Source organism: Aulonocara sp. 'chitande type north' Nkhata Bay, linkage group LG8 (genome assembly GCF_057382095.1).
Source record: "Aulonocara sp. 'chitande type north' Nkhata Bay isolate Kocher_YH1m ecotype deep benthic linkage group LG8, A_spYH_male_GT1.1, whole genome shotgun sequence".
Classification (NCBI taxonomy): domain Eukaryota; kingdom Metazoa; phylum Chordata; class Actinopteri; order Cichliformes; family Cichlidae; genus Aulonocara; species Aulonocara sp. 'chitande type north' Nkhata Bay.
The window spans coordinates 7627768-7640409 of NC_141351.1; the positions used below are offsets into that span (position 1 = coordinate 7627768).

Consider the following 12642-nt stretch of genomic DNA (forward strand, 5'->3'; position numbering starts at 1 on the left):
TTGTCATGCCGCTCTCTCCCACATTCGAAAAACAAAAAGAAGCACCACGCTATTGCTGTCATGGTGGTGGACCACTTTTTCCTTTTTTTTTTTTTTTTTTTTTTTAAGATACAGTTTGTCGTCTAGCGTCAAAAAATACTGTGAATTTAATTTTGAACTGTAATATCAGTTACTTTTATATGTTAAAAAAAAAAAAAAAAAAAATCAAATCCTGTATCAGGATTCTCAGATTTCTGTTTTGTGTTTTTAGAAGAACAAACTTTGAGCATATTCTCTGGACAAATTCAGTGATGAATATGCTTTGGGTTGTTTTTTTGTTCTTGTTTTTTTTCCTTTTCAACTCTAGACAAAAGTTGGAAGAAAAACTGCTGTTATACCTTTAAGTTTAGCATGTACGAATTTATACATTGTATAAGGTAAACGCCTTAAAATACATTTGTTAATGTCAGAAATTGTAATTTGTTCTTGGTCTTGGACTTTGTTTACAAGCTGCATTGAAATGAATGGGGAAAAAATGCTGATTAAGATGAGTTGCAGGGATTTTGCTTTTTAAAGCCCCTGTGTGCTTTTGTATGATATAGACTAGACTGTATGAGACTCTTGTTGAGCAAACCTTCCACTACGGTTAAATTATAATGTAGATCCACTAACGACACTCCTATGTATTCAGGTTTTTGTTACATACAAACACTTTTCTAGCTGTTTGGGCTCAGCTCACTCTAATTTTCTCACAGCACTGTATCCATGTTTGAAATAACCAAAGACCTGGTAAGTTTGGTGAGTCGAGCACTGCTCGCTGAATTCACATGCACGCAAAAAGCTGTTTTCTTATCAGCATGTATTTTTTATTCAAAGTGTACATCAAAGTATTCGAGAGCCGTTTTCCCGCACAAACGCCAAACTGTGCTTAGAGCTGAAAGCTGCGCCCGTGAGGAAAGTTTTGGCTTTGTGGGGCGGTTTGATCTGTCTGGGGAAAACGGTTCTCAAAATTCCAGTTAGAGCATTCACACGTATTCCAGCAAATTCCAGTATCTTATTTTGAAAGGGTTTGTCCTAATTCTCTTTCATATTACATATACTATCTGAACCTCAGTAATAACAGTGTGAGGGGAAGCTGCACAATGACCCTCTTCCACTATTGTAAACTTGTTAGCTGTCAAACTAAAAATGAAAAGAAAATGAACGGGTAAAGGCTACAGCCATTATGATTTCCACACTACGTGAACACAATACAGAAAAAACAAAACGGTATGTAAATTATATACTATACATGCATAATGTGAGTCGGGGGGAGGGCTGCTTTTTTTTTTGTGAAAAGATGAGAAAATAAATACAAAAACGATCGCAGAGGTGGATCTTCACTATGTGAGTTAATATGATGCGTTACTGCTGGCGGGCTTCGTTACACACGACTTGGTTTGCCTTTAAAAAGGAAATATCGTAAATGGACGTGTACGAGCCCATGTTGAGTATGTTTGCATATACAGGTACAGTCACTTAAAGGCTACATCAATCAGACCAGCTGACTGATGAGCTTGAGTCTTTCTGTAGTTGCGAATTATCTACAAAATATTGTTGGCAGTTGTCGAAGGAGGTGAAGGTAATGAAACGCTGAGACCAGACAAGTTGGTCTGAGTGGCTGGGAGCTGAACATTCAGCTTTCAAATCCTCCCAATGTGTTGCAGCACCTTATGTGTCCAGCAGGGGGTAGTCTCACATTAGGGCATGCTGAAAAGACTAATGATTACAGCTATGGCTATCTCCAGTTACATGAAGTCCTCATGCTGTTCTCCATCGTCGTCTAGTGTGGTGAGAATTTACCTTCTTTTTTTATTATATTTTTTGCCTGTAGCAGACTGAATTTGAATCTTTAATTCCCAACAGCCAAGAACTGAGGTGCAGACAAATCTTCAGGCAGAAGTAGGGATGATCCACGTTAGTCCCATATGTTTTACTGCATGTCCCGCAGGGCTGACGGAGAACGTATGAATCGGACGCCTTTGAGACTCTTAAACACACACACATACACACAAGGTTTCCTCTGATGACAGAAATGCTGCTGACACTTGACGTAAGTGAGGGTGAGTCATCATCATTTCTTGTTGGCTATCCTCCTCTTCCTGGTGGCCAGCATGTCGTAGAAAGGATCCCTGCTGATGCTTGCTCTGTGGAGGACAGGAAGGAACAGATTTAACAACGACAACACCTATTTTTAATATCAGCAAAACTGCTTCTATCTAGTCTGTCTGTGTCAGCCCTGCGACAGGCTGATGGTTTTTCCGGGATGTACCCTACTTCTCACCTCATGACAGCTGGGGCAGGCTACAGCCCCTCCTGTCACCTTGAACTGGATATCTCTATCCTATCCATCCTGTTTTGTCTGTATAGTTGAAATAAATCACCCATCTACAAGTTCATCAGCACCAAAATCTGGCACTTACACCTCTGAACGCTGTTCTTCACAAACAACACACTCGCTGAGCTAGAAATCTGTGTGACTGATAATTGTGTATCTTAGTTCAGTGGAAGTCAAATATTGAGTAACAGAATTTTAGGATGGAGCAGACATGCTGCAAGTTCATGAGCTTTTAAGTTGATGTGCATTTTTTCTTGTCCAATATTTCAGTGAGGTAGTTGCTAACTTTGCGTGCATTAAGCACTGCTGTGCTGTGAAGGTGAGAGACTGAACCAAAATGAGCTGCGGGCTGTAAAGTCAACACGAGCTAAAAAAAGCTCCAACGCTTCACGAAGCAAAGAGGAACTGTGGGTTAAAGTGTGAATCATGTGTGGGTTTGTCACAATGAGCATCTTTCACCTCGCACATGTGATACGGAGCTGCCATAAAATTGTAAAAATTACAACTTCAAGTTTTTCATTAACGCAGCTGCTCGTCAACCACGGCGTATTTAATTTGGACTTCTATAGCGGAGTCACAGATTGCTGATGGGAATAACGCTGAGTAATTAGCCGCTTTCCCACCACATGACGGCTGACATGTGTGCAAGTGCAGAACAGTTTCTACAACAGTAGTTTCCAGCCTTGCAGGTTGAATCAGGGCCGGACAGTGTGTGTGTGTGTGTGTGTGTGTAGTCGCGTGCTTGTGTGAAATCTGCTGACCACAGGACAGTCTGCCGCCCCGGAGTGTGGTTGCGGCAGCACAGCTCTGCCCCGCTGAGTCTAATGTGTAATCATTCCACTGCCAAAGTGACAGGAGGAGACTTCATGATGTGCAGCCACGAGAAGCCAGCAGTCCCCCCCCCCATGTGAAATTTTCCAAACCAAGAAAATTAGCAGTTTTCAGTCTATTTAACCATACCCCAGGCCATGCTCACCAAAATAAGATTCCAGTAACTCACCCTTAAACTTTCCCCACTTTCATCAAACATCTCTCCACACCAAGGGTTTTTAAATCTCATCGGGGCACGGGGAAGATTCAGCAGTACAATTTTTCGCCTGATATTGATCGCACTGAAGCAGAGCCGATCATAACCAGCATGCTCGAAAGTTACCCAGTGGGTCCAATTTGCAGCAGCACCTCCACTCCTCTCTGTGTTTAACAAGTGTTTGGATGGGAATGCATTAAAACTGTCATTATGTTTTTAAGTGTACAGCAGTGCACCGAGTCTGAGCAGGTGTGTGTGTTCCCCCCCCTTTCTTGTTGCACGCTAATCAAAGGCAAGTGTGCTTATCCAGCAGAGCAGACATCACCTCCGAGTGTTATCTGCATGGAAGTGTGAGAAAATGAGTCACAGTTAGTCACCAGTCTGCATGTGTGTGTGTACTCAAGCCTCAAGCATAGTTATGATTAAGCTCGCAGCTCCGTGTATGTGTGTGCGCGTGTGTGTGTGGGCTTCTCACAGTCAAGGTCAGACATGAGAAAGTCCCACATGGGAGCAGGCAGGCGTTGGCTAAGTGCCCTCTCAGTGTAAATGGATCCACACTAACGCAGCGTCTCTTACTTGATGGATTTGATCCACTCTTCTTTCTCCTCCGGGGTGGGGGCAGATATCCTGTACACCACGTGGTTTCCCTCGACGACGCGTCCATCCGCCTCCGTTTTGCAGGCCTTGATTACCTGACCTTTATGGTTGGGGTTGTAGAGCTCAAAGCAGTTCTAAAGAAAAATCATGAAACTGTTGATTTACATGATGAAAGAATCCGAGAACACATTGTTTGTGTGTTGTTGTTTTTTTGGCAGTGCAAAGGTATTTAAATTTAAATGAGATGAGGATTTATTCGCAGGTACAGGAGGTGTTTCTTACAGGTTTTCTCGGCTCATCCACTTCTCTGATACTAAGATTTTCCAGAGGTATAATCCCACGAGGCTCTTTATCCTGAAGAGACACAGAAAAACAGTCCTCAGTATCACTTATTCATTTGCATGCACATCATTTACAATAATCATATCTATGTGCAAATGAAGTCACAGTGACAAAAGATCCGCCTGGATCATTGTCACATCACCTGTGACACCTTTAGCCTTATGCTGTAGCTGTGCTGTGGCTGCCATGACCCAGTCACAGACTAAAAGATGGATGTAGCCTCCAATTTTTAAAAAGTAGTCTGGACAGAAACTAACTATTTGCTAACCTGATTTATGAATTCAATAAACACCGTTCCGGTGAGTTTATGGTCTCAGTTGCATGTTTCAGGTATGATTGATATAATATGATGTTATTCTATAAATTATGGAACCATTATGGTAAAATAGATGATAAAGCAGGGCATGATGCTTCTGGATGAGTGTTTCTGAGCCAGATCCTCCCAAAAATGACAAAAACCAAAATGTGATTTATTTATTTTTTTTAAATTATCCATCTTTCATATACAGGCTATGCTGGCTGTCTTGTTTGTTGGTGGGACAGAATATGATTCATTAAAAAAAACAAAACAAGAATTTGTAAAAATGTAATTGCAAACAACCTTCACACTTTTATCATCACTGGTAATATTGAAGACATTTAGTACTTTTTGTTTTCTAGTGTGGAGTTTTACTAAAGGCAGTTTCAAATAACAAGACCTCAAAAATATGTGTGTCACAAAATTTTCCCAGAGTTTTTGATGCAACACATTTGCTATTTAGGTGCCATTTTTACCTTTATGTTAAGTCTGAATGCATCCAAGTAAAAATCAAGGTTCGATTAAAGCACTTTGAAGGTTTTTATTCATCCTGGTCACCCAAAGGAGATGTAACCCGACTCTCTCCATCCCCCCATTGTGTCTGCGGGGCCAGATGTGTGTGTGTGTGTGTGTGTGTGTGTGTGTGTGTGTGTGTTGGGAGAGCTCTTGAGGAACAGCCCCATGTCCTGCTTGTCATCTTCCTTCTAATAAGGTGGCAAAGCGTGGGGGGAGGAAATGCCCTGGGAGAGCTGCTCACAGCTGGCTCTGCGTATGCCCCCCACCACAGAAGGCGTTTGTATGTGCTGAGGGATTCATGGTCGCGGGCTTGAGGGAGACACTTGGCTTATAGCTTAGCAGGGCCAGATGTGTGTTGCAGACTTTGCAGATGTTTCCTATGATGTCTCATGTTAATTGCTGGAGTGAGGTTCATTTAGGTCAAGGGGGCGGCATCTGTTAAATAGCAAAGCTGGAAGGCACAGACCAGTGCCAATATGTGTGCGCGCATGTGTGTGTGACAGACTAATCTGATGCCCCTTTGTTTAATCCGTCTCTACTATATCTATTCACAAAACTGTACTAAACAGTCCTGGGTTAAATATTTTAAAATAATGTGAAAATTTATTACAGATGCATTCGTAAAGGAACAGTCTGACATTTTAGAGATTATATTTACTCGCAATTCTGCTGAGAGTTGGCCACCGATATTGAAAACCAAGTCATGACTGCAGTGCAATTAGCTGATTATCTTAGCATAGATTATTTTAACACCAGCATCATGATGATTGATTATATGTATGTCTGCATGTTTGTTCCCAAACTCCACCTGGACAACTGGTTTAATATTGATTAAACTTAACCGATAAACTACCGAAGGTACCAAGGCTCGTAACATCTACATGATGACTAATTATAATATTTCAAATAAAAAGTACTGTTTCATTTTCTGTGGATTTAAATATAGATCGAGGTCGGTGTGTGAACATACGTCGTTTTTACATATAAATTGCATAAATTTGCCACTTGTGCATACGTTTTCACGGTCACTAGAGGTTTTACGTTTTAAGAATTGGCAAAGCACACCTTCACCATTGTGCACCATGAAATGGTCAAATTCTGTCCTGACACACACACACACGTGCACACACCAAATTGCCTACTTACTGTTGTGTATTCAAAGTAATAGAGGCAGTTGTCAGTCAGAATAAACCACCTCCTCTTCCACGTCTTCACTCGGCCACCTGCGAGGGAGAAACAAACAGCGTATGAGGGTAAACTGAAGAGGTGAATCTGTTTGTGTATGTGGAAGCTAACCTGCTTTGTTCCACGTTCCACATCTGGTTCTAATCAACATTTCCCAGCATTATAAGACCGAATCAGACCCTTATCCCTCAATCCCTTGAGACCGATGCCTGCAAGGGCAATGGTCTGGAGGGGAATGAAGGTGTTTCTCCTCCAGGAGGAATCACAGACACATACGAACGCATACATGCGACAGCTAAGAGAAGCAGCGCCATGACCCGATTTGAGAAAAGCCTGACACTTTTTAAATAGAAAGCAGCAGAAAAAAATAAATAATGGCCTGTGATTGTTGCAGTGACAGTCTTAGAAACATTTTAATGCATCCATCCATGCATCTGCTCCTGCTTGTCCTTTTCAGGGTTGCGGGGGAGCGCTGGAGCCTATCCCAGCTGTCATAGGGCGACATTTTAATGCATTAATGCAAAATATAAGGAATTCCCCACAATCTGTCCATCTAGCTCTGTCATTGAATAAAAAATGGATTATTGGGATTATTGGATTTCCTGATAATTACCCCATCAACAACATGATAAACAATTTGTCTATGTAATCAAAAAATAAAAAATAAAAACTTAATGGGACTTATGTCAACATATAATCTTCATAATAACTTGTTTGCTGACTGGATGAAACGTGCACAAAGCAGCTGTCACTGATGTAATCAATAACGTGACTCAGATTATCATCCTAACACCCAGTATGATTTATTGGACTAGTTAACGAAACAGAAGTTTTACTCTGCTGCAGAACCACATGTACACTTAATATACAGAGCCATCATCAGTTTGTTTTGTTTACAGAAAGCTCAAATAAATGTAGTTTTTATGAAAATTTGTTGCTATGATTAAACTATAAGAGTTTGAGTTGGTGGATGAATGGATGGGCTGGAGCCAATCCCAGCTGCCATAGGGCACGAGGCAGGTACAACCTGGACAGATCGCCAGCCTGTCGCAGAGCTAACACAGAGAGACAGAAAACTGTTTGCACACATTGACAACAATAGGAAATTTAGTATTAACTTAACCCACTTTTATGTCCAAAGACACACACACACACACACACACACACACACACACACACACACACACACACACACATACACACACACACACACACACACACACACACGGAGAACATACAAACTCCACACAGAAAGGCCTCGGCCAGATGGCCTAGACCTTCTAGCTGTGTGGTAACAGTTCTAACCGCCACCCTCTGTGCTGCCCTCAGGCAAGTCAATGAGTTAAATTTACACCTCCCTGTTTAATTCACCTTATTTGTGCCTGGGACTACCAGCACAACATAAATCAAGAGTTTTAAGGAGCTTCGTTGCTCCTTAAAACTCCTTAAACATTTGAGGTCGATGTAGCTGTGATTAGATTAGAGTCCAATATACTGCTGTAAGAATTCAAAAGATTTAAAACAGTCTAGTGAGTGCAGCTCATTTGCTAGAGGACAGAGAAATCCTTGAATGAGCGGGAGGTAATAAAGCCTGCAGGGCAGGAACAAATGGAGGACAATGAAGAAAGGGAAAGGCTCTCTCTGATGTTTCGCTGCATGACCAGCCACGCAACCGTAGGTACGCATTCCCACAGTGCAGACACAAGCAGCCACATTCACTAAAGCCCGAGCACGACTGCGTGTTCTGGCAGGAGGAGCAGGAGATGTGTGACGTGCAGGGAAGTGGTAGAGAGCATGAGATGACCCGTTCAGCTAATCGGTATGAATCATGATGATTCCTGGCATCTACAAAGAATTGACGTTCTATTGACGAGTAATTTGGCCTAACCTTTTGGGGTACTTGCTGATATTTTCATGGCTGTTATATAATTTTATGCTTCCTTTCAGTGAAGTTGCAGAAAGGATTCTAATCGTTGTGTGCAGGTTTTGAAGCTAATGCTACAGCTGATACAGCTTTTTTTGGTATGGAAAAAGGCAAGAAATCTTAGAAAAACTGAGTAAAATTAGAGCTCTCGTAAGCACGAGCTTAGCTGTGTCCCTTGTGCCTTCTCAGTAGCCACAAGAGGAATAATACAGCCAATCCCCACGCAGAATGAGCCAGATCATTGACCTCTGACTTAACTTCAAATAAGATAATCCATCACATCACATTGCTTATACACTTATTTTCCCATTTACAGCTATGATACAACAACACAATTATATGAGCAGGTCAGCATGTTCAAGGGCCTGTTGTGCTAAGGAGATAATGGCAGCCAGTGTCAGAACGAGGGCGCTCTGTGATGAATTGAGCGGCGGAATGAAGACAAAGTGTTACCTTCCTCCTAATACAGAGATTTAAAGAGGGAGCAGCCATCACAGAGCAAAATGGAATAGCAGAACAAAGAGTGAAACAGAGGTCAGAGAGAGGGAGGGAGGAACCAAAACATGGGAGGAAAAAAAAAAGAGAGATAAAAAACACCATGGCAGGAAGATGAAGAGAGAAAATGCAGAGATTACTATAAAAGGACAAGAGAATAGTAGACAAAACAAAGAGGAGAGGTCACAAGCTGATGGATAAAGACAAAAGCAGACATGCTGCAGGTGCACCACAAATTTCCTTTGAAACCCTTTGCCAAAGCCAACTTAGTTTTGCCTAGCTCTTTGTTTCCTTGTGATCTCACTTGCCTGACAACCAAGTCTCCCCTGTGTTTGAAGCTCATGCTGCCCACAAATCTGTCTCGCACCATCAGCCACAGCAGCTCTCCCTGCTCGACTCTCCACTCCTTGCCTACCCACCTCTCATCGATCCTCTCAGCCATGCTTCCACCTTCAGCACGATCAACCCCAGCCCTCTACATTTGCTATTATTTTGCTTCTCCAAGGTTTTAATTATTCTGGAGTGAATCTGGTGAAATATTTAATCGAGTCAGTCTACCCTAGGTGCTTAACATTTATTCTTGCATGCTCGCATGCGACAGCGGTAACAGGCAAACGTCATTCGTTGGTCATAGGCACCATTTTTGTAGTTTTTTGTGGCACCTCACTATGTGATGTCTGTCTGTCTAATCTATTAACAAAAATACAGCACACGTTTGCAACCAACATGACCAACATGAACTACCATGGTGAAGGTTAATTTTGCACCTCTGAGGCGCCCCATACATACCGAGCTTTAAGAGCCAGCCTTCCCTGTCGGGGTTGAAGAAGGTGTGCGTCAGATCGTTCCCGTCGTCCTCTGGGATTTTGAAGGGCTCGTTTTTGATGCTGTCGTAAAGATTCTGCATAGAGAGAGAGTGGTGGTTCAGGGGAAGCTAGTAAATTAAATGTCTCATTTGTATGGAGTGCGTGCAGCAGGGCAATCGCACATTTAAATCATCGCGCCACACACTTGGTACAGACAAATCCTCACCCTGAGAAGCTCCTCTGGCAGATCTCCCCCTTCATTGATCCCCCTGTTCATGGAGATAAAGCGCTCCACGGGGGGCTTGTCTCTGACGTTAGGGTTATGCAGGCTGGTGTTCAGCATGATGATGGCGAACGACAGCACATAGCAGGTGTCTGAGACAGAGAAATGGAAAGGGCGCGATGCGATGGATTAGAAAAAGCCCATGTCCAGGCACAGTGAGCACATTTATCGCTGCTGTTAATATACAATTATCACTGTTAATGATTTTAATCAATTTTGGTTACATAAAAAAAAGAATATTACAATTTATTAAAAAGCGTGTGCACAAGAGGGAGAGAGGCGCGTGTGTGTCTGCAGAGGAACGAAGCGTTTACAGTCTCGCAGACTCACTCGCTTGCTCGTGGGAATTTTTAAAAACCTGAGGTCGTGTTGTGTTTTTCCCCAGTCTTGATACGCAGTTTACGTCAATGAACAGGAGCCGGTGCACCCACACACATACCGACTGTCACACACACACACACACACACACACATAATAAAAATTCCCACCTGCCTATCATCAGATTCTGTTACAGGCTGGGGAAACGTCTACCACAGGAATCTCCAGTATGTAAATGATACAAAAACTTCATGTATCAAAAAAGAGGCTTTTAAGCATGTAGCTTAATCACCAAGCACTTTTACTTTTTAGCATTTGGATTGGCTCAAATGCTAAAATGGGACCACATACACCAGCCATGGTATAGCACACAAAAGGTTCCTGTGAAACCTTTTACATTATTTATTGACAGATGTAGCTGCTGGCTTTGTTTACCACAACACTATGTATGACTCAGGACAGGTTGAGCCTCCCTGAATAATGCATTGGTTTTTTACTCATAATCTCCAATGTAACTTGCTTTAATCTGGTTAATCCTTGTTGAGCTTTAGTTACAGCAACTCTTATGGCTTAATGGTTGAAATGCATTAATAAAAACAGGCCATCACTCAGGCAGTATATCTGCAGGCACATTAGATTAGATGATTTCTGTGTGTTGGATTTCACATTTTCCTTTCATTTACCGCTGGGGTAAAAAAAAAAATGATGCCAAAAGAACAGTTTATTAATCTGAAAGATTTGATTTGAAAAGTCTTGAATACATGGGAATCACTGGTTTACACCACACCACACACATGTTGTGCCTCTGACCTGTCGACTGGAAAACTCCAGGGTTGCACTGACAGTACCGCGAAGCAAAGGCCTCCATCATACGGTCGATCTTCTGCGCCTCGCCGGGCAGGCGGAAACTCCACAGGAACTGCCTGCAATAACGAGGCGTAGGGTTCGCACAATGCAGTTAACTGTTGAAATTATTATCCCCCCCTCCTGCTCGATATTTGAGTTAATCGCTCCCCTGACCGTAGTGCTTGGACGAGGTTTAGGTCTGCAAATTCGTGCAGCTCCACAAAAGCCTGAAGCACCTTGATGTTGAAGTCGTCCCTGGAGAAAGCAATAAAACCCCAAAAAACAAAGAAGGTAAAAGTCAAGTTTACAGTATCATTCAACAGCTAATCATTTTCTTTGAAAATACAAAACGTTTAATGGCGATAAAAACCCTGAAAACTATGTAAACCTAGACAGGTTGGGGAAATCATATTAATCCATGAAGGCGTTTCACAATCCGAACTCCTTTTTTCGTTGCATTCCCTTCATATTTGTGCCCCAGCTCATATCAGACGCTGTGAGGGTCTGGAAGCAATTGAAACAGCTGGATAATAGTGCGTTTCTCTCCACCGCAGAGGGGAGGATGGGGGTAAACGGTGCATTTGACTGATGAAAAACAGCTAAAAAGGACCAAACCCGTACAGGCTCCTCTTTGTCAGAGTTTTGTTTGGCCATTGGAGGGTTTTCAGAGGAAAAAGTCAGCAGCTGCTCTCAGACTGCGGTCACGGCTTCTCTGATCATATTTGTTGTACACCGGGCTCCACGATCCTGACCCCTGTGTAGTCTCTGTATTGTGTATATTGTTGAAACCAAACCAGGAATTTTAAAGACTTAGCTTTTTGTTTTTTGTGGAAAGAAATTGTAGAAGGGTTGAAAGTGCTGGCTTATAAGAAACCTACAACAAACACTCTTTGAATTACTCTCAGAATGACTTCTTCTTTTTTTTTCTTGCTTATTTGTAGTTCTCGGTCTCGTTTGTGATTACAGTGCACGCTCGGCTGTCATCTACAGCCAAATAAATGGACTCCTGTCCCGTGAGAGTTACATGCAAGGTTTATCCGTGCCTCAGTGTGCAATAATAATAATAATAGTACTAATTCGTCTCCTAGTTGTTTTCCTTTTCCACCATCTCTGTCTCTATTTTCCTTCTCTTCCTCCCCCCCTCTGCTCAGCATTTAATGATAGGTTCCTGGTCCTTGCATAAGCTTAATTAGTGATAATTACTGAGTGCAAACCCCCATCCTGTGCTTAGTGTGATTTCCAGTGGGTAGATGGCCGCTTTGATGATCCTCCATGAATAAAGCCTGTTAGTAATAGAAGGAGTCTTCAGAGCCCCCCCCCCAACCCCCCCTGTCTTTCAGCGTGTGTTTCATTGATTTACTATTGTCAGACTACATCTGTCTGCTGATGCACAAGCAGCACCTTTACTCGTGTAAGCCAATGCAGCGCGTTGGTGATGCAATTTCCTGCATGGACTAAAGGGCAAAGGGTCAGGCGGTGGAGCAGATAGTCTATTTGAAGCTATTTTAAAATGCTCTGTCACCAATTAAACATTCTGCGCTCACAGAAAATAAAAAGAATCCATTTATAAGCTTGAACACTGGCAATAAAAGAGGCTACTTTTAATTAAGCTTGTTCAAATGGCAGTTTAAACAAAGCACCAAATCCAG

At 42.3% G+C, this 12642-nt stretch overlaps 1 protein-coding gene across 1 annotated transcript in view; it reads right to left on the minus strand.

The window, feature by feature from the left end:
* Positions 1-221: 221 nt before the first annotated feature.
* LOC147323025 (cytohesin-3-like) overlaps positions 222-12642 on the minus strand; it is a 31109-nt gene continuing 18688 nt past the window's right edge. The window contains exons 6-13 of the mRNA XM_086303111.1: positions 11168-11248; positions 10958-11070; positions 9773-9921; positions 9530-9641; positions 6283-6359; positions 4263-4334; positions 3960-4114; positions 222-2165 (exon numbers count right to left, since the gene is read on the minus strand). Of these exons, the coding sequence (XP_086159237.1) occupies positions 2093-2165; positions 3960-4114; positions 4263-4334; positions 6283-6359; positions 9530-9641; positions 9773-9921; positions 10958-11070; positions 11168-11248 (832 nt within the window). The 3' untranslated portion in view covers positions 222-2092. The remainder of the gene's footprint in view (positions 2166-3959; positions 4115-4262; positions 4335-6282; positions 6360-9529; positions 9642-9772; positions 9922-10957; positions 11071-11167; positions 11249-12642) is intronic.